Source organism: Tamandua tetradactyla, chromosome 1 (assembly GCF_023851605.1).
Source record: "Tamandua tetradactyla isolate mTamTet1 chromosome 1, mTamTet1.pri, whole genome shotgun sequence".
NCBI lineage: Eukaryota > Metazoa > Chordata > Mammalia > Pilosa > Myrmecophagidae > Tamandua > Tamandua tetradactyla.
In genome coordinates this window covers 184,895,588-184,918,681 of record NC_135327.1, presented here as the reverse complement: position 1 = coordinate 184,918,681, position 23,094 = coordinate 184,895,588, and the positions used below count along the sequence as shown (strand labels likewise).

At 40.5% G+C, this 23,094-nt stretch overlaps 1 protein-coding gene across 1 annotated transcript in view; it reads right to left on the bottom strand.

Moving 5' to 3' along the window:
- Positions 1–12,419: 12,419 nt before the first annotated feature.
- Positions 12,420–23,094, bottom strand: part of TMEM178B (transmembrane protein 178B) — a 388,508-nt gene continuing 377,833 nt past the window's right edge. Inside the window, exon 4 of the mRNA XM_077147874.1 lies at positions 12,420–22,183. Coding sequence (XP_077003989.1) covers positions 21,933–22,183 — 251 coding nt within the window. The 3' untranslated portion in view covers positions 12,420–21,932. The remainder of the gene's footprint in view (positions 22,184–23,094) is intronic.

Here is a 23,094-nt window from a genome sequence, read left to right as displayed (position 1 = left end):
ATGATCTATGGCTAATAGTACAATTATAAAAATGTGCTTTCATCAATTATAACAAATGTACCACACTAATGCAAAGTTTAATAATAGGGTAGTATATGGGGACTCTGTATTTTATGTGTGATTTTTCTGTAAACCAACAACTTCTCTAATAAAACAAAATGTGACTTTGAGATCATAGGATAAGACAGAGTTACTTAAACTTGAAACTAATCTTTGTTGAAGGTGGCATTAATAAGCATGGGGGAGCTATTCTGGACTCCCCACTTAGATGGTAAGTGTCTGCAGCCAGTGAGATTGCTTATTATTTCTTCTGATTATTGCGTGACTACAGTATCAGGTAATAGAACAGTCCTTCCTTTTTCACACTGAATATCCTTGACCATTACACACAGCCACCTGGTGAGAACCTTGTCATCCTTAACTCTTAAATCTTTTCCCTCATTGACTGGAAGAATCTATACACATTGGTATTCTTCTAATCTTTTGATGCTGAACATAGAGGAATGAATGATACCCACAACACCAAGAGGCCAAGCTGATCATCACAAGAGGCCAAGACCTTAGAAGAAGACCTTCAGGTCAAACATGTCAGAATTAGAGGTCAAGTCACAGAGCAGGGTCACTCCTTCCCTGATAAGACCTGTTAGCATCTGGTTCACTGCACCAAATTTTTGCTTAGAAAGAGAGACACCTGTTACAACTTCAAAGAGGGTATTTCACCACATGGAGCAAAACAAAAGCATAATAAGGCCTGCTACTAGAAACAGCAGTCCTAGAATCTCAACCCACTCCATGGGTTGCAGGTGTTGGGGTCACCAGACTGGAGCATTTACTCACTTGGAGAAGAAAGAGCGAGGTCAGCTTGAAAAGTAGGTTATGATCCCCCACGGCCAGTGTGCTGATTTGAAGCTGTTACATACCCCACAAAAGGCAATGCTCTTTTAATCCATCCCTGTGGGGACAGACTTATTATTGGGTGGGACCTTTTGATTTGGTTGTTTCCATGGAGATGTGACCCAGCCCATTCAAGGTTGGCCTTAATCCTCTTGCTGGAGTAAAAGGCAGATAAACTTAGAGAGCTCAGAGGAGCCAAGAACACCCAGAGATAGTTTGAGAGAGTCACTGAAACCAGAACCGAGAGAGGAGGACCAGCAGATGTCACTATAAGCCCTCCCATGTGATATAGGAACCCCGGATGCCAGCAGCCTTTCCTCAGAGAAAGTACTTTCCTCCTAATGCCTTAATTTGGACATTTTTATAGCCTTAGAATGGTAAATTTGCAACCTAATAAATCTCCATTAAAAAGCCAACCCATTTCTGGTATATTGCATTCTGGTAGCTTCAGCAAACCAAAAACAGCCAGTGAGTTTCGACCCTCTGACGGAAGCAGGAAGATGTCATGTGCAAACTCTTCTTTTGCCACAAAACAAATGACTCTGCTCTCTCCTCCACTGTGAAGAGCTATAGTAACAGGGATGTGCAGATGCCATCAAATTTACATACTTAGTCTGGAGATATTTCCATGTGCTCAGGGCAAAAGGGGAAGGAATATTAGGAAGTGAGTATCATCTGTCCCGGGCACCAGGTTGACCACATTATATGTAGGTCCTAGGGAAATGCAGAAGGCTGCACTTGGTTTCCAAAATACCCTGGTTCTTCTCTTGAGTTAAGGTGTTGAAACCAATAGGTAACTGAAAAATGTCCTGATGGGAGGAGGGTTCCTCTGTCTCCTATAAACATCTTTCCGAATATAAGCCTTGGATCTAGGTGAGAGATACCCATGTTCTTTCTCTCATGATGTGTCAGAGATAATGAGATCAATAAAATATAATATGATTTAGGAAACTAGGCCAGGCTCTATATTTTCCACCTGACTCCAAAACTCCAAAAAAGCCATAACCTCAGATAGTAGGCCCTCTAACAAACTCAGTTTAGGGTAGAGTACCAAAATATGAGACTTTTAAAAAGTAACTTAGAGGGGTGCACAGTGGTAGAATGCTTGCCTTCCATGCAGGAGACTTGGGTTCAATTCCTGGACCATGTACCCCCACTCTCCCAAAAACAGTAACTTAGAGATGAAGTATGCAAATTACCTCTTTTTTTTTTTTTAGGTAAGGCAACTGAATCCCAGAGAGGTTCAGTCCCTTGCCCAAGGTCACACAGTTAGTAAAAGTTAAAGCTAGCCCTTGAATTTTGCAGTTCAAGTCTCCTATCACTGAAATAATCTGCTATGCCTTTTCCGGTTTGGCCATGGTTTCCCCATCATGCTTTATTTCTGTTCTTTTCTGAAGATCTTTTTTGAAGATGCTTTTTTCTTGCTAGATAATTGTGAAGGGTTTGAATAGTTCTGGTTTTTGCTAATATCATGCCATGTTTTCTAATGGTGGGAAGATGGAAGATGGAAGATGGAAAATTTAGGGACAGAGAAGACTAATGTAAAAACAGGGTTGGGGAGGACTGATTAAACACAGGCATAACACAAAGAGACTAGAGAGGTCACAGTTGACCAATGGATTGCTATTGCTGAGAAGCCAGAACAATACCAGGATATATTTATAGGATGATGTATAAAGTCCAGGAAGCAATAATTAGGCTACATTCTACATTAGTCTATTGAACATGATGCTCAGTTTTCCACACTTTGAAAAGAGAGAGCCCAGAGACAGGAAACAAAATGGTAGGAAATTTACTTAGCATAAAAGTTAAGGAATTTGGACTGAAGGAAGAAGAGGGGCTAAAAGAATCATTTTCAGTCTCCACCCATTGTTTGGCTGCTTGAGCAGGTAGAAGAAAAGCAGAGGAAAGGAGAAGGGAATTACTTTGCTAGAAATTTTCCTCCAACTTGCTGGCCTCTCAGTAAAGAATTTTAGAAGGCAATTCTGTCTCCTCTCCTTTCAGTCAAAGTCTAGATCCCCCTGCCTGAGGTCTCTCTCTGCAAAGACTTGGAGACTTTGTTGGGTAAAGATGGTTTCTTGATCCATGCAGGGGTTTTATGGAGTCAGTTACCACCTCCACATGCTGGTTATGGGGACTTCAATGGCAAAAGCAGTTGAGTAGCCTCAGGATTGGAAATCGAACCCCATACTGACCACAGCAGTCTTGCCTGTGCCTGATTTCTTCAAGTGTTTTCAGCCTATATGTGAAAGATTCTCTTAGTCTTCACAAAATCCCTGTGGGTACCTAAACCACTATCTTACCTTTATACCTGAATTGCTTTAGATAACAGCACAATGAGTATGATGGGAATAGATGGCTCAACCACAGACTCTCAACCTTGACTTACAGAAATTAAAGACAGGATTCTTCTGATATGAGACGTATCTTGTGCAGTGATTCCATACTTCAGAGAAAGATGGTGATGACTCTAAGATAATTCTTCCTTATCATGTCTTCTTTGCTCTTTGACATAAATGTTTAGCTTCCTTTCATCTCTCCTGTAAAAAAAAAAAAAAAAAAAAAAAAGACAAAGGAAAGAAAAGAGAAAGACAGACATACAAAGGAGAAAGAGCCTGACAGCAATCACACCCCAGACTCTTACAGGCCAAAGACAAGTGCAAAAGTCCCTAGAGCTAGCTTTCCCCATCTCTGCCCCAAAGAAATCCCTGGCAGGAGCAGCATGGGAAAGGATACTGAATCCCAGCTACAACAGGAGAATTTCAAGAAGCAGAGTACCCAGTGGCTGACTTCAGGGACCAAGCGGCCCTTGCTTCTCCATACGAGCATGGGCTTTGCTTGCTGTCTGGCACCAGAGCTTAAGAGATCTTTAGAAGAATCTCTGGGACACACATGGCTAAGAGAATGCTGGGCACAGCAGAGAATGGCCTAATCCTCAAGCACGTACCACCAGAATTGCAGACGATCAAGTGTATCAATAGAAGGAGGCCATGAATGGGTGGGAGCACAGGCTTTGCAGTCAGTTAGACCTGGGATTGAATACTGGTGCCATCAATTCCTTTCCCCTAGCCTTGGCTGATCCACAACTGTGTCCAAAAACAAGTCCACACAACCTCTGGAAACTACCGGTCTCCCAGAGGGGAACAAACTACACATTTGGTGTTGTTTTTCAGTTAAGGTTTTATCTTGTACATCTTTCTATACCACTACACAGAGACTGACATTAGTTGTTTAAATCACTATATGATATTCCACTGTATGGCCATAATTTATTTCTTTTCCGTTTCACAAGAATGAATGTCAAGTTATTTACAGTTTTTGTTCTAACAAAAATGTTGTGGTGAATAGCCTTACACAAATATCTGTATAAAAATATAACTGTGAGAAAATTTCCAGAAACACAATTGCTGCAAGTGCCTTTAACATTTGGATGTTGAACAGCGCCCACAAATAGCGCCCACAAATAGTGCCCGGGAAGACTTCTTTCTAATGAGGCTTCATTCAGAAAAGACGACAGGAACGTTGAGGAAGAAACTAAGAGTTTAAGAATAACAAAAGATACTTTCAGTTTCTTCCTCAACTATTCTTAAGCTCTCCAAAAAGAGCATTGTTGGTGCTATTTTGAGGGTCCCTGGGTGCTGACTCCACTGAAGATGAGAGCAGTTGTATTCTCCTCAGAGAGGACATCTGTCAGAATCTGGGCTTTATTTTTGGCAACTCAGTGACATGCTCCCTGCATTTTCAGCGAACTCTTGGCTTCCCTCAACAATGACCCATTTGTGAGAATATTTAGCCAGTCTTTCGATCTTTTTTTTTTTTTTTTTTTTGTCTGCTGTATGGTGGGGAGTCACATTTCATTCTTTTTTCCATGTGAGTATCTCGTTATTGCAGCATTATTTGTTGAATTTTTGTTCGTTTTGTTTTGGGAAAGGGCATGGGCCAGAAATCGAACCCAGGTCTCCCACATGGCAGGCAAGAATTCTACCACTGAACTATCCCTGCACCCCCTTGGTTTTTCAATCTTGATGTCTGTTCTGTAACCTATTATGAAATTTGATATGTTGGTTTTCAGCAAAAACTGTGAGATGCAAACCCAGAAATTAGGATTCTTTGCTCTCTGTTATTTGGCTCAAGAGGGTTTATGAGTAAAACATGGTTTGAATTTTTTTAGTTTTACTTTTTATAACTTTCATTATGGAAAACTGCAGACACATAAAATAGAGAAACACATAAAATAGTGTGATGAATCCCTGTGTATCCCTGTGTATCCAACACCCACCTTCAATATTTAACAACTCATGACCCATCTTATTTACCTGTGCTCCTGTTAAATCCCACCTCTTATATTGATTTGAAGCAAATTCGACATCATATCATTTCGTCCATAACTATTCAGCACATTTCTAAAATATAAGATCTTTTTAAAAAAAAACATAATCACATTAGTTAACACACCTTAATAATTAACAATAATTTTTAATATATTCAAATAATCAATCAGTGCTCAAATTTTCAATTGCCTCATACATTTTTAACTGGTTTTTTATAACTTATTTATTTATTTTTTGTATGGCGGGGGTCACATTTCATTCTTTTTTCCATGTGAGAATCCCATTATTGCAGCACCATTCGTTGGTTTGTTTGCTTGTTTGCTCTGGGAAGTGCATGGACCAGGAATTGAACCCGGGTCTCCCACACGGCAGGCGAGAATTCTACCACTGAACCACTCTTGCACCCCCTTAACATGATTTTTAAATGTTGGGAAAGCAAGTATTCAAATCCTGGAGAACTGAGTTCAAGCCCCTTATTTGTCCCTTTCTCCCTGACTTCCCTTTGCCTCAATGAATCCAAATACTTTCAAATGATGCTGATGAGAAGAGGAAAGGAAGGAAAAACTCCCACTATAACAGCTGAAACTAGAGTCAAGTTCTAATTTCTATATAATAATGACCAGCTCAATAAACGTCCACTGAATTCAATAAAAGTTACACAATCACTCTACTTCTTATCCCCATGAAAGAGAAATGTTGAGGTCAGGGGATCCTTATCTTCTGCTTTTGGCAGGTGAGTGCTTTTTAAAATGAAGGTGATATAGAAGACACTTTCATTTTAAAGTGCATGGTCTTAAGATAGTATTTTCTAAATCCTATAGATGCTCCTTTAAAATAACTTGATGTTGATTAGGAGACTGAAAATGGGGGAGAAGGAGAGGAAGAAAGATTAGGCAATGATTCTGAAAATCAAGTGATGCCACTGGTAGCTCTATTATTAAATGAGATAAGGTATGCATATATAATTGTGATTGGAAAAATGAGGATCTCCAGATAGTCTTAAATCACACCTACTATTATTTCCCATACAATTTCTATTAGCAGCAATCACATATATTTTCTAAAGACAAAAATGCATTCTCTAACAAAATCTAGAAGGCAAGGAGAAGGAAGGGAAAATGATCAAATCAAGATACCATATTCACAGGAAATTAAAATATATATATTACAAAAAACCTCTTGGAAGATTAAAAAAATGACAGACCACTGCAAATGCCTTTTCCTTGCTCTATGTCTATGTGTGCATGTGTGAGGGTGGGGTGGGATGGGGATGTTGGAGGTAATAGCAAATAGGGAGAAAATGAAAACAAGAATAATCTGCATTTCTTATTGTGGGGGTGGTGAAGACAGAATTGAAAACACCCTCCATTACTGCAGCACCAGGTGTAGTGCACCTGTCAGGAATGTTGTGCGTGCGTCTGTATCTTCTCAAAGAACAGGATCCTTTGGTTGAATAACAGTTTGGGAAAGGTGTGGGTAGGTCCCTTCTCTCTCTCCTGAAGGCATAGTACTCAGGGTTTGAAGAGGATGCCACTTACACTATAGTCTATTTTGTACAAAAATAATGCAAAAACCCTAGGACCACATCCAACTCCTATACCCCAGTTGTTCTTTTCAACTGCTTTTCTCCCAGTCTCCCTACTATGTATTCAGGCTTACTTCTAGTCCACTGGCAGGGCTCAGCAATGTGTGTGCGTGTGTGTATGCGAGACATCGAGAACAGAAATAGAGATAGAGATAGAGACAGAGACAGAGCTAGAGATGAGAGAGAGAGAGAGAGAGATTGAAGGAAGGAAGGGAAGAGTAAAGAGGGAATAAACAGGCCACAAGACAATATACTGCATATAATCCTTCAAAATGGTCAATGACAGGAAAAGCAACACTTCTAATGATTGGTCTGATTTTTTTTTTTTAATCCATTAAATTATGGAGAAGAAGCCAGTAGCAGCTTAGGTATTGGTAATCATTGTGCTAAAAGTTAAAGGATAAGAGAGAGCATAAAATTAAAAGTGGCGCTTACTGTCATGCTCTTTAAAGCATCGTGTAGGGCTTAAAATTGAGATGCATTTCTAGATTAAATCAGGAGCTGGTGCTTGGAGTCTGGCCTCTTTCCAAGCTGAAGCTTTTTGATATTGAAGCAGGAAGATGAGGAGCGATTGAAAAATGAAGAATTCAGTGGAAGGAAGAGAATGCTCAGATACGTTTATTAAAACATTTATGTTGCATATCCAGAATGATGACAACTATTTTAACAAATAACAGCTAGAAAGAAATTAGGTCAAAATTTAATGGTGGCCTATCTTTGAGTAATGGGATTCCAGTGGATCCCTCCCCTCTCCTTTCCACCTTTGCTGTGTTTTTGTTTTTGTTTGCATGTCCTTTATTTTCCCCAGTGAAAATACGTTTTTAAAAGTAAGAATCCTTTGTTTATAGCTGCTGAAGTTCTTAGTATGGATAGATGAAAGATCAACATTTGACCTTTAAAATGGATAAAAGTCATTGCATTTTTCCATTTCAGAAGTCTTCAGTATCACAGGAAGTGGGCTTCCGTAGAAGAAAATGCATATTCCAGAACACGCAATATTCAATAAGATGAATCCACACTTGTCCTTAAAAATAGCTAAATAGCTTTTATTTTTACTTAGTCCTGATTTTAGTGTAGACAAAACTCAATCCTTCAGCATTTAAAAGTTATATTAAAAGGCAGACCTCTAGAGACTAGAAACCAAATTTTCAAGCTTGAATACCTGGAGAACTTGCTAAAGGCCATTTTGTCTCTATGACCATTTGGCTCAGAATTAATGAGAACTACTTTGCATAGACATCATTTAATATTCTACAACAGTACCTTTTGAGGATTCTTTCCCCTCACCTTGTAGATAGAGATTATCAAAATTGATATTTTTGCTCCCAATCCACTGCTGTTTCTACTCTATGAACCTCAGAGATAATTATCTTTTAAGGCCCACAGTTTTAACCATTTATCAGGTTATTAAAGCAACCAATTATGATGATAAATACCCAAGAAATTTTGAGACTGTTGGGAGGTTAAGAAAACCAACTTCAAAAATACCATTGGGGGAAAAGTTTCTTTGTCTTGATTGAACCCTCATATTTTTACATAATTTGAAGTGTTTCCTTTTTATTCTCAAAGATAATCTTTTGTATAGTTGGTTCATGCTCTTAAAAATACATTCTGCCAATCTCTACTTTATGACTAGAGAGTTTAGTCCATTTACATTTAAAGTGACCACTAACAATGCAGGGCTTTCTTCTGCTATTTTACTATTTGTTTGTTTTTATTTTTGTTTTATACCTTTGTTTTATACCCTCATTTTTTTCATTATTGCCTACTTCTGAATTTAGTTGATCTTTTGTAGTGAACTACAAAAATGAGAAATCCCTTCTCATTTCCTGCGGTGAATATTTTTCAGATATTTTCTTTGTGGATACCATGGGGCTTAAATTTAACATCCTAAATCTGTAACAATCTCATGCGATTTGATAACAACCTAACTTCAATATCTAACACAAACATGTTCTTATACCCTTCTGTCCATCTACCTTTATGTTGCTCTTGTCACATATTACATCTTCACACATTTTGCATACAAGACCATAGATTTATCATTACTTTTAAGCATTTGCATTTTAGAACTTGTGAGAATTAAAAAGTGGAATTACAATCCAAAAATCGATAGCTTTGTCGGTTTTTGCTAATTGTTCGAAGATTCTCTGGAGCATCTCACTGCCATCCTGGTCTATTGGAATTCAAAGCACGATTTTTTTATACATAGTGGTATACTTACAGGAGATAGCTGTACTGACTAAACAATGATTGAATACAATAAATATGAGTTTGCCTTTAAATTATTGATGTGGCCACTCTATATGAGCTTTTGGTGTGGTGAGTGAGGAGGGTATCTGTGAGAATTTAAACAGTTCAGCTCAAAAACCCTTCTTAGAGGGGTAAGAGCTAGAACCTACTTAATAATTAAATACGACAAACTGCTCGGAAGAAAGGAAACTAACAGGTATTGAGTAACAATTCTGGAAGAAGCACTCATTTATTAACTTTCATTTTCAAAAGTAGTCTGGGAAGTTGGTTTTGGAATACCCATTTTACAAGGTAATGGGTTAAGGAGGCCAAATGCTATAACTTGTATGTAAGAAGATTCAAATCCAGTGCTTAAAGACTTACAGACCTGTGCTCTTGTAAGCACTGTCTCCCTGACCCCCCGCTTCTCATGAAGGGCACATGGAGCTGTTGGAGAAGCAGCAGACATCAGAGGAAACCATTGGACAATGAACCTCAGCAAAAGATTTGTAAAGAAGACCATGGCCATGCTTCTCTATAGAGGGTCAAGAGTAAAGGAAAGAAATACAGAATTCCTGGGGAAGAGATTTAATGTGGTGAGGAAGCATGCTTGTTATATCTAACTCATTGCACAATTCAAGGCAGTGGACAGTGAAGAAGAGTTTTTACTGGTTTGAAAGGATTATGTTCCCTAGAAAAGCCATGCTTTAATTCTGATCCATCTTGTGGAGGCAGTCGTTTCTTTTAATCCATATTCAGCACTGTAGGCTGGAAACTTGATTAGATTATCTCCAGGAGATCTGACACACCCAATTGTGGGTATTAACATTTGATTAGAGGGAGATGTGACCCCATCCATTCCAGGTGGGGCTTGATTAGTTTACTGGAACCCTTTTAAAGAGGAAACATTTGGGAAAAACTTCAGAACCACAAGAGCCCACGCAGTCAGAGACCTTTGGGGATGAGGAAGGAAAACGCCCCTGGGGGAGCTTCATGAAACAAGAAGCTTAGAGAGAAAGCCAGCAGATGTTGCTATGTACCTTTCCAGTTGAGAAAGAAACCCTTAATGTCATTGGCCTTCTTGGACCAAGATATCTTTCCCTGGATGCCTTAGATTACACATTTCTATATCCTTGCTTTAATTTGGACATTTTCACGGTTTAAGAACTGTGAACTTGCAACTTAATAAATTCCCCTTTTTTAAAAGCCGTTCTGTTTCTGGTATATCACATTCCGGCAGTTAGCAAACCAGAACACCAGCTTTAAGGATCAACTTCAGTGGCTATGGATAGGAAAGACTTGAGTTTGGTTCAGATCTGTAAATATTTTATTGAGCACTTAATATCCATCAGGCACAACTGATCACTGGGGATACAAAGATGAGTAACCCAGAATCCCTGTCCTTCACGATAACCCAATTCCTGGGGAGATCACCAAGAAAAACACTAATTTCATTCAAAGTACTTAGTGCCATGACAGAGACAGCACAAGGCCATGGCGTACTTAGCCCAGATGGTCTTTCAGTACAGGTTTCCTGCAGGCGGTCCCCCTTTGGCAGACTACCCTTGGGTACATAGGGCACTGGGTCCTGGACCTACCTTTCTCCAATTATTTAATAACTCTCACTGCAGGTTCTTCTAGTGCCTGAAGGCAGGGGTGCTGAGTTGAAGGGGGTACAGGTGTGTTTCCCACAGACCCAAGTTCTCTGCTAACCTGAATGGATTGAATAATTCATCACGATGCAGAAATCAAAGGTGCATTTCTTTGGGAAAAAGGAGAACCAGACTGTTTATCTCTTTGTTTTACCCCAGGCTATCTGTAAGGCATCAGATATTCTGCCTCAAATAGCAGCTCCACCCAGCCCTCAGGTCACAATGCCGCAGGACACAATTCACAGAATTGTATTCACAGAATACCATCCCTCTCCTGATCATCCTACCCCAGGCCAGGGCAGAAATTGTTTAATTCTACCTCCTTCCCCTTGAAGATACAAAGGCAAATGACCTTGGCTTGATCCTCAAGACCAGTGGTATTTGCATTCTCTCCTCCAGGACGTGACTAACACAGGGAGGGGGAGGAGGACCCCTTCCTTAGGATTCTTGTCTCCTGTAGCTTCCAATTCTTCTTCACTTATAAAACCTTCTCCTCACCCACTCTATAAAGCACCTACCTTTGATTTGCACTTACTTTTGAAATGTTTTACTTTTTATTGCTTCTTGGATGTCTGTTTTACATGTGTGTGTGTGTCGATTCGACTGTTTAAATTTCAGTGTTTAGATGGGTCCCTATTTCAGTCTTTGCAGATCTTCTCATACAATGCCCAACATTGTTCATATCTTTTGACAGAGGCTATTAACCATGGCACTAAACACCATCAAGAAGATCATAAACACACCTACTTAACACAGAAATGTGGTGGTATGTACCTCATTCGTGAATCTTTCCTCTCCCTCAAGTATCCCACCTCTAATGGACATTTTTCCCTTTTGGCTGCCCAGTTATCTGGGCCTCTTCTGATGCTTGGGGAATTATCACTCTGTGACTCTTGGGGGGAGGCAGAACTTACTACCCAAAAGAGAAGCTAAAAATTTCTAAACCTGTTTCCCTGGCCCCCTTTAGATGGTTCACTCCCCAGTGAGGCTGGGGCTACTGATTGAAAGCATGAGGGTCATGGAGATTCATCCTGGTTTAGGTGACAGCAGAGACAACAATATATAGTCCCCAGGGCAACAGCAGCAGCTATTGTGTCCCAAGTTCAACTGCTGCATCAGCCGGGTCTGGAATGGTCTGGGTGTGACTCCGGCTGTCTAGCTGCCCATTTCTTTCTTCCAGTTCCACCTGCCTCCAGGTACCAGGTACTTTCAGCTAATTACTTTTCCACATATATTAGGCAGAGACTTAAAAAGTCCATGCCTCCCACCAGATATAAGCCAGGAAAATGTAAAAGGTACATAGGTAAAATAAAACTGTGATTCTAAGTCACCGACAGAGATGGTGAAGACTGTGGGAGACATATCTCTCTTCACGATAGCTAGGAAATAGGTTGAGGAGCTAGAATGTAAACTAGTAATCCCAGCATCCCATAAAACTTTTATTAAAAAAAAAAGTTATTAATGCCAGCAAAAGAATAGTTTCCTCCTTTTTCTCTTCTGAATCCTTCTCACTTATTTTTTCCTCTCACCCAACTAAAAGCACATACCTTTGGCCTGCACATGATTGAATTGTTTTACTCTCTATTTCCTTTAGGATTAGAGTTTTCAGCCTGCTGTCTATAAAAGAGTTGTACTATTTTTTTCTATACAAAATCTGAGGTAAAAAAGTTTTTCTCCATTAAATACTGTGCATCCCATCCCTTTCCCCCAAGCAGACACAATTGCTTAAAACACACAACATGATCTTCTTTATTTAATTGTTTAATCAGTTTACATTCCACAACTGACAGATTATTTATTTTTATTTTTTTTCCATGAACAAGTCATTTAATTAATTACCAGACACTTTTCTCTTCAATCGATGGAAATACAATTATTTCTGCCAATTTGAAAAAGAAAATTGCAAGATGCAGTCAGTATCAGTGAAGTCCCCAAACGCGCTCTCTCTTCTTCAGTCCTTTCAAAGTCGCAGGAACCTGGCAATTTCCCTTTTCGTTCCCCACCCCCCTCCCACTTCCCTGCTAAATTCACCTCTCAGAATATCACAATAATTTCAAAATCTGGTTTGGATCACCTTTCCTGTAATTAATTAATTATGAGAAGGAACAGACAGTACAATAGATCTGATAAGATGTAGCATTCTTGTTAAGGTTAAACAACACATTTATTCACATCATATCAGAACAAATTAACATAATATTTAATCTTATTTTAGCACCAATAACCACAGGAATTGCTACCTCCAAGGGTAGAGGAGTTGTTAGAATCCTGCAGTACACACCACTCCTTGACTAACCTATCAGAAAGCACTATGCAAATTAAAGTAAAGGTAAATAAATTTATTTTGACGGAGCAATAATCTGGCGGACCATAAACACTCCAGGTGTTTGAGAGTTTCGTCAGCTATGGTGCCTATCTAATGACCATATATAAAATATACTCACCAAATCAGCTCATTTTCTTTCACTCTGTAACACAGGGCTCAGAATGTTATATCTTAAATGAATCGAACCTTGCCATACTGGCTCTTTGAAATGCTTTGAGAATACCCAGGGGTTAGTTGCTTGCATTTTATTCTGTTCTCAGCACTAAGGTCTAACTACTTATCATTTCCCTGGGGCAAAAGAGATTTCCTTCAAACCTAAGGAAAGTCTTTGGGCAGGGAGGAGAGTTAGGCAAGGGTGGACCGAGTCCCAGTGTAGGGACAGAACTTGTTACTGCCACATCCTAGGAAACCCAAACTGCCTGTAGGCACGGCTCTTCCTAGGATATCTCTTTTTATCATTTAATGGTAAGGTACAAATTTAAGGAAATCAATGTTTGAGGAAATGCTCCAAATTTCTATGAGAAGTTCTTAGCAGGTGGCTGGTCCAGATGATAAGATGAGGTGGAGATCTTTACACTCGACAAAGAGGTCTGTCTGTTCCCCTCCCCACTGTGGCATGATGGCAGCCAGACAGAGGAGAGTGGTAACTCATGTTCTGTGGCTGAAGAAAGGGTTCTGCTTTGGCCTCCGGCACTGACACCCTTTGGGACAGGGGTGACATCCAGCTCACTTTCTGGCTTTCGCAGACAGTGGTCTGCCCCTCAAAGTGGATGAAGCAGAACTTCAGAGATGAGACTGCAGCCTGGACGTCACCCCTGTACTTTCTACTCTAGACTGACACTGTCCTCCATCCCTTGTCAGCTGTGACATGACCTAAGTGACTCCAGTGAGGCTAAGTGACTCAGAAGAGCCTGAATCTATGCTGTCCTCTGGGCAGTCAGGAGCCACGTGCGGCTACTGAGTCCTGGAAATGTCGTTGTTCTGCATTGAGACGTTTTGTGAGAGTAAAACTTCACACTAGATTTCAAGGATTTTGTTAGAAAAAAAAAAGAGCTTAAAATATTGCAGTAATTTTTTAATATCGATCACACGTTGAGAGGACATTTTTGATTTACTGATATACTGGGTTAAAATATATTCAAATGATTTCACCTGTTTTGACTCAAAAAAAAAAAAAGCGGCTTCTTTCTGGCTTGCATTGTATTTATTTTGGACAGCGCTGGTCTAAATCACTTTCCTGAAGCTGGTCCCAGAGATTGTCTTCTTGGACCATCAGAGAGGAGGAGGATTTGGAATGAAAGAACCTATGACCAGGGCTGAGTTGGGTCACTAGCCAAGCTTGGTGTGTGTCCCCTCTCTGGTGCAGCTAGTCTTCTCAGTCCTGGGGGAGGCAACTCCTTGTGCTCTAGGATTACCCATTCCCTGCTCCTCTTTCCTACCTTCTGTTAAGTCATCTCTACTGCCTTTTGGGCTCCTCCTTACTGCCATGCTGAGGATGATTCCATCATCTCCCCTTCCAGAAGGACTTACTCAAGGTTCCTTTTCTTTTTTTTTAATGCTCCTTGATCTGATCTCCACTCCCAGCCCACATCTGCTGCCCACTGCCTCTACCCCACCATCTGCCACAGCCTTCTCCATTCCTATTTGGCAGCATCTTTTAGCCAGACTCCCTGTTTCTGACATCATAGCCACATTTGTAGACTGAGTCATAGATTGCAAAGCAATTCACACGCATCTTCTCCTTTGATCCTAACTCTTATCCCATCACAGCAAAGCTGTGCCAGTAAAAACAGTAAAATGAGACAGTTGAATTGGGTGGGAAAAGGCATCTGAGAATGAAAAGGTAGATAAAAAGTACAAACTGGCTGTTAGATTGAGGTTACTTTCTGAGGCATTAAAGAGTGGGACAAGAGTAGCAGGGAGGAAAACTCTCAATTTCTCTCAATGCGGTAAGCACATTCCAGCATAGATCCAAAGCCTCTTTAAAAATAGCAGCAGAATGGACAAAGAGACTCGGTGCCCCGAGAAGCCCTGTAAGCCCCTCCTTCTCCTTATTTGGCTGAGAGAATGTGGAAACATGGTGAGGTAACAAGACTTGCCCAAGGCCCAAAGTGAACCAATGACAAAGCTACTTATGTGACCCCAGAATCAGGTCTCTGTGTTGACCTTTGTGATGACCTTCACTTTTCAGACCTTCACGATTTTCTTTCACTTTTGGAAAATACATTTTACCTTTAGAACAGAGAGTTCCAGAGCAGACACTAGGGACTATCAGATAAATAACCAGAAGAATAAAAGAAAGAAAAAAAAAAGAAAACCTCCTGTGCCAATGGCTTCCCTCCCTTCAAATCCCACCCAAAGTCAGGATTTTAGGGCAGTCCACTAAAGTCCTCAGAAAACTGAGGGCTACATCATTGCATTTATTTAGTCTAAACTTCCCTCCCCTTTATTTTCAGTTTCCACTTTTATTTATACATTTTTACAGATAGTCTTGAATAGCAAAACAGTCACAGCGAGGGTAGAAATGGGAAAGGAGTATGAAAATGAGTTAGTGAAAGCTCTTTATGTGAAAGGCATCATCACACACACCACGACACAGACACACAAATACATACAGACTAGAAAGAGTCTACAGGTAACCCAGAAAGGAAAGGAAAGTCTTAGCAGAGGGAGAAATGGGAGAAAGGAGAGGAGAGAAGGACAGTTTTTTACAGAGTAACACCTAGTCCTTGGGAAGGAAAAGTAGGAGTTGAAATTGCAGAGGCTGTCAAAGAGATGCAAGATTTAGGCTACTGTTGTAGAATCTCCATGTTTATGACCCACTTTTCGGTTTCTCAATACCGAAAAAAACACCGCTATAGCTGGGATGCTGCCTCATTAATGGCTGGAGTCTTTTTAGGTAACAGTAACTCGGACTTCCCTTAGAGAAAGTCTCACCAGACATTGAAACCTCATCAACTGCAAAACAGAAAGTGGGAAGGCCCTTTTGGAAGCCCATTCTTTTCTTGTTTAGAACCTAGGGTTCAGTTTCTCCCAGGATCACATCCAGATCCTATCCTAGTGAGTGCACCATCCAAAGGACTTCCCATAAGAAGTTCATGCTTTTGATGAAGCAACTGGCTTTACTGATGGGCAAGAAAGAAGATCCTAGCTCTCTGAAAATTGTTCTCACCATAAACTTAGAAGCTCATTAAAATATTTCAGAATATGATTTGCTCACACCACTTGAGCATGTACAACTAGAAATAATGTTAGGAGAATGGTAAAAAATAACAATAACAACAATAATAATAATAAGCTATTGACCATGTATCTTAGTTAGTAGTTAACTGCTTTAGTGTACATACGCTATTGGCCCCAGACTCATTCCAGCATCTCTGGGAATAAACAAGAGAGATCAAGAGCACCCTTTGCAAAACTGGTTTTGGATAAAGGAAAGGAAACCTGGAAATGGGCAAAATAAACTAAGGGGCCAATTTCTCGGGGGACCTGAACGAAGGAATAGAATTCCAGGTTCTTAAGTTGGATAGGCACACACACCTGCTCAGGAACCAAGATGACCTCACTTGGATGATCCTATCATCAGTGAGGCACAGAAACTAGATGGAAGAATTCAGTTCCAGGTACTACTTGAGGGCCCTGCTGCTGCAGGATAATTTGAATAGTGCATAATTTATATGACACTTCATGTTTGCAAATCACTTTGCAATTTCTTTGTCACCCTTAATATAGCATGAGGTAAAGTGTTATCACCATCCCCATTTTGTAGATGAGGAAGTTCAAGTATGGCGAAGACACAGTGCCCAGAGTCATGAATCATTTTAGAACAGAGCTGAGATGAAATTTACAGTAATTGCATTATACAAGTGTAGTTTAATTAGTGAGTTCCTCTGGCTTCAGTGCTCTTACACCTAAAATTAGATAAGAATGGCACCAAAAAAAATGTAAAAAGGAAATCCCAAAGTAGAAATCTTGTAGCCCTGATCCCTGTGGCTGTGAGCTTTCAGAGGTCTCTTTGCTTTCCTTGGTGGCTCAGAGCACTGTGCTTCTGCTGCCAAGGTTACAGAGTCAGCTCCTTGCAGACCAGTGTGATCTCATGGTCACTTTGCCCTCCTAGCCCCAGCTGCCAACCCAAAGACAACTTTACTGAGAGGGGAAGTTTTGGGGTTACCACCATTAACACTGGGTCCATTGTGGATGCCTCTGAATGATGGAATTATGAACCATTTTTTGGATTTTTTTTTGTATTTGAATTTTCTACTGTGAGCATGCATTACCCCCCCAAAAAAATCAATAGCCAATAATAATGCATTCCAAGAACTAACAATAATGCTTACAAAACATTTTGCACTGGCAACATTTCTGGAAGGAGGCGTATATAGCCCCAAAAGCCAACTGCTTTGAGGGACACCAGAATCACTTATGCACACGAACTCTGGTGGCCTTGTTTAAAAACCATCCCTTACTCTATGATATACCAGCTGGAAGACAGTACAGAAGACAATCTGACTGGGATGCGCCAATTATTTCCATCTGTGATAAAATTACCTCTCACCATGACTCATCACATTTCCCTAGAAAGAGTTGTGTGTGTCCACTGGGAAGGTTAGTTCCTGGAGCAGAGGCAACATTTTCAGAAAACATAGCTTCACCTTAGCTAAGAGAATAAACCAAGTATCTAACATAAATAACATGGAAGAATGACCAGAGAGTATTTCTTCTCACTCCTTCCCCCAAATTCTTGGAAATTAGTTCATTAACATTCTAAGAATAAGTCAGGTGAAGGCAGAGTCCATTCTAAATGCATCTGAATGGTGTACTTGATTTCATTACTCCGAATTTAACTCAGATGGTCAACTTTAGAGACCCAAGCTGCACACCCTCCCACTAAATCAGAACAGCTGCATATGGGATTTTCATTTTAGGCCTCTTGACAGGACTGTGAATGAATATTAAGAAATAAGATACATGGCCCCATCTCAGAGTCTCAGAATACCCCCTTTCCTTATGAAACAAAAAGCAAGCATTTCTAGATGGAACAACTCACCACCTACAAGGGAATATACCAGAATGGCACCAGGGCCTGGTGTGCTATATATGGACATGTGATCAAGAAAATTTTTGCCTTGATTTAGTGGAGCTGTGCAGTCTGTGTTCAAAGGGTAGAGTGCTGAAAGGACAGGGCTTAGAGGAGGGTTGAGGCTGGAATAGTCACAGTTTTTCATTTTTTTATTTCTTAATTCCAGGGAACTACAGACTTTCTTATGAAATCTATAGCCACAACATATAAGGGGGGTACTTGGAGTTTATAAGCCTCTCTAGAGAAGAAATACTTAACTATTTTAATTGATCAAAGTTGATGGAAAATGAAGTAGAAATGAGGTAAGAGAGAGAAGTAAACAGAAAAGGAAATCATAACTCCCAAAATGAAGAAAGAAAGGAGACCTCTTTCCTGGGTAGACTCCTCACTTTCCTGAATCCCTAATCTAATGGGGAAGGAAATAAAAATTGAATGGGCCACATGCTCAAGTTTGACACACATAGAGTTCAAATCACATACATGGCCACATACCTTACATGAGCACAGTCTTGATTTGGGATGGGGGGTTGGAATTTTAGTGAAGCCGCAGACTCTTAAATCACCTTAGAAGGTTGAGTTCTACTTTAATTTGGAGTTAGCAGGGTCTGAACTAAAGAGCTGCAGAAGTTGAGACACCTCTCTTTTTTCTCCTTCTATTTCTTTTTTCTTCCTTAGCCACCTCCAAGTAAGAAAGCTTTGATAATTGCTTCGAGTGGCATGTTTTAATCCATGGTCAAGCTCCTATGCTAGAGGGATCAGGGTGACCTGGCAGTTCTCCCATTGTCAGGGGTTGTCACCTGTGCAGGGCCTCCATCCTGGCCATGTGGCTATGCATTATTTTTGGTACCAGGCAGGATCAGACAGCAAAGCATGCATATCTGTGCCAATCTGGCCCCATTTGAGTTGCTAAAGGCCAACTCAAAGCCCTGCTCTGCTGATGGCGAGCTGAACCCAGTATGTTACTTCCTCCCTAGGGATCCTCATAACGTTTCAGGGATGCTCAATGTTTCAAGGAGATGCAGTAAGCCCTGTCAAAAAGAAAAATAATTTGATAGAATCGATGATCTATTTATGGCAAATATGAGCTAAAAATTTTTAAAAAGAAGGTATATGCAATGATAGGTCTGTGAGCCAGAATCCTCAAACACAGCTAGTGAAGGAAAGCTTCGATGGCTGATACCAAATTGCCCCATTAAGAGTTTTTACACTTTCCTGCAACTGGAAAACAGTTGAAATTTGGATGTGGTCACAGACAAACCCTCTGCCCAAAAAGGATGCTTATAGAAACCTGCCTCTCCTTGCCTCTGCAGAGCTTTTCCCAAGACACTTGGAATGAAGACACGGGGCTTCTCAATCTGAGATACTTCTCTTCACTCTTCCTCAAGCCCAAGTGTGTCTTTCCCCTTAAGAGGGAGATGTAAGTTTTCAAAGAAAAATTTTTTTAAATGTCCTGTACAGTTGTAAAACTGGGTTTTCCTGAAAATGATTTCCCTTCTTATAGAATAAATCCTTTGTTTTAAAAATAATCCTTAGACCCTCAATTGGAAGCTAAAGCATTTCCTACTACACACATCACACCCCATCTCTCAGCACACCCATACACAAGACCCTTTTGCAAAAGCAGCTCAGTGGCCCTGGCAAGGAACTCTTGAGCAATCAATCCGCTCACACCTGCATCCAGATACACACTGACACAAACTTGCCCAAAAAGCACTCAAGAAGTACACACATATAGATGGCCACATTCAAGCGGATTCATACACACCTGATGCCATATCCAGATGTGCATTACACACACATGGTCAAAAAAGAGCAGATAAAGAGGCAAGCCCAGTGGCCTGTGGGTAGAAGAAGGAAGGTAAGTGGTAAGCAGACGAGAAAAGGTGGAGATTGTTAAGAAGATGTATTGAAAGACAGGTAGAGGCGATAGAATGCGTGGGTGGGAAGGAAAGCTGCTGAGTGGTTGGCAAAGTTCCCAAAGCATATTTATCTATGAAGCAATTGAATTCTCTGCTACATGGTTGATACACAGCTATACCAGTTCAGGGATTCTTTCCTTGCCTCCCCAGGGCTGCTCAGCACCAGGAGAGTCACCAAGGTAACTATCAGCTGCTCCTGTCCACTCATTCTGGCAGACTCTGGACCCTATGGCTCTCACAACTCTCTGGCTGACGTCTTTGCTCACCAACACCTGCAGTCCCAATTTGCTCAAATGAGCCTGAGACGCTGTGGTGTATTTATTCCACCTCTGTTTGGGTGCCAGCCACTAAGATGATATTTTGGGATTCATGGCCTTGAATATCAAGAGGAAAAGGAGGAAGATGGAAACAGTTAAGAGTTCTCTGTTAATTTACACGATATCATACAAACTCGAGCCCATGGGAGTGGAGCTGCTTTCTCTGTATGTGACCCATTTTCTTTCATCTGTACAAAGTTCACCCATATGAAAGGGGTAGATGTCCAGTGACAAAGGACAGCTTCCAATAAGGGGGAGTGAAAAGGTCTTGTTTGGCATACATACTTGTACAACAGCAACCAGAGATGACATTCCTTCTCCATTCTGAGCCTTGTTCACTTCTTCTGTCATGGCTTTTGTGCCCAGCTGTGTCTTGAACTTCCAAAATTAGAGGATTAAATCCTGTGGAGTCCCAGACCTGTACTGTAATGTGAAGAACCACAGGGTCCCCTGTCCCAGTGGTTTTGTTCCTGGTTTTACCCTCTGGAAATCTGAGCTGTACTGAAAATAATAATAGAAAAATGCAAACCAAATGATAAAACCTCACACTCGAAACCATCCTCCACATGCACACACACTCACATACACACACTCACACACACACTGCATGGATCTGTAGCTGCAGAATTGGCAGCCATAAAGATCTGTCCCTCATTATACATCCTAGGACTCAGAGCCTCGCTCCATCCTGGCCCATGAAACAACCATAAATGATGGAGAAAACAGTCATAACACAATATTTCCATTTAAAAGGTGGAAAAGAAAAAAAATTGGAAAACCATCCAAAGTAGTCACACACACATACACGCACATATATCACAGCATTACTCCAAGGCTCCTAGCTGCCCAGGGGGTACAGGTGGGAGTTAGGGCAGGGCAGCCTCTTGTTTAACCTGGGTGTAAGGCAGCTGGAAGATAAGACTGGGTTTTCTGAGCATCCACTGAAGCGTCCATTTACTGATGCAGATCTTAACTCTTAGAACGTTGTTTTCTCCCCCTTCCCACCTCTAAAACCTTGTCCAAAAGTCTGACAGCAAAGAGAAACTTCCTTTTCAGTTTGTTTTCTCTTCCACTTCTTGTGTGTAGTTGGTGAGCCAAGAAGGAAATCCGAACAGGAAGAGCAGGAAAAAGAAGTGGTTCTGAAAATGGCCTCCAAGATTTGGTTACATTCAATGAACTAAGGGCTTTGTTTCTTTGTGATGTGGTTGGTGGGGGGTGGTGTCCTCTCCTGTTGGCCCAATGGATGACATTTCATTCTCTACATCTGTGCTGCTTTGGACAACCGCCACACTGTCTCTTCCCGGCTCACCACCCCATTCTTGTAAGTGACAGGAATTGAGTCGCAATCACGAGTGGTAATGTTCACTCTGTCTTCAAGAAACCATGAAGCCAAAAGTTAAGAAATGATGGAAGAGCCACATGATGGGTATGCTTTCCCCATCTTGATGATGAGGCAACATAAAGTCTGGTGGAGATGCGGGTGCCTGAGCCAACTCAACTCTGCCTTGGCACTAGCATCATCTTGATTTAGTTTTGTTTTATATATGTATATTATATATATATTTATATATATATATATGTGTGTTTGTTTGTTTTTTAGCACACTGTCCCATTCTCAGGTCTGGATTTAGGGCAGTTGGTCCTCGGGACAGGTTGGACAGAAGGGGCCAAGGTACAGAAGAATCCCGAGATTAGTGTGAGGCCCAGGCCCCCCCATGCACAGAACATGGACCATCCATAGCCATGGCTGATGTCATCAGGAAGTCCATACAGGTAGCGAGGGTAGCGTGACAGCTCAAAGTTGATCCCAGCCACACAGGTGCACAGTGAAATGATGCAGAAGGTTCCTGGAGGACAAGGGAAGAAAAACAGGGTAGGGTAATAGAGAAGGAAAGGGAAGAAGAAAGAGAGAAATGAGGATTATTAACATTTTCAATTTAAGTAAGAAAAGTGAGAAGAACCAGGTAAGAAAAGCCTGCTAGCAAGATCAATATCTGGAAGGGATCATGGCTTCCTCTCTCCGCCAATAATTCTCCATTTCTTGGACAAACTCGGGTTTCTTCCTTGGGAAAATACTAAATAAATATCATATAGAATGAAGTGTGGCAGAAGATGATTTAATTCATTTTTCTAAGCCATTCAAAATGCATTGACTGTTTTATTAGAGACACAGAAAACATTCTTGTTTGCTACCTCCTTAAAGTGAAAAATATTTTTATTCTTTTCTCTCTTAGATATAACATCTTATTGGGTTTTCCTTACTTCCTTCACAAACAAGTCATCCAAATCATGGAAATCTCTTTCTTTTCCTTATATGACATTTCCCAAAGGGTTTTCCATGGAACACTAATTCTATAAGATACTCCTTTAAAAAGAAGTCAAGTAATTCTGGGAAACCTTGCATATGACTTATCATCCATGAAGATTTGTAATCTATATAAACATAAGTTAGCTTGTCTAACCTAGTTTTATTAGGTTTTTCACAAACTTATTTGATGATGGGATTTTCTTTTTAAAAAAAAGTACATATTAACCGCCAATGAGAATGCTGCTATGAGAGCTTCTATATGATACAAAATTGTAAACTCATTTTTAACCAACAGAGATATTGGATGTACCTAAAATTAGTTCAAGAGGTTTTTTCTTCTCAATATTTGTTGTGCTTTGTGTTCCTTATGTAACCATTGTTATGACAGCAAGTATCTGTCATACATACTTGTAGAAGAAGAAGTATGTATGGTTTGGAAAGGCTGGGCTT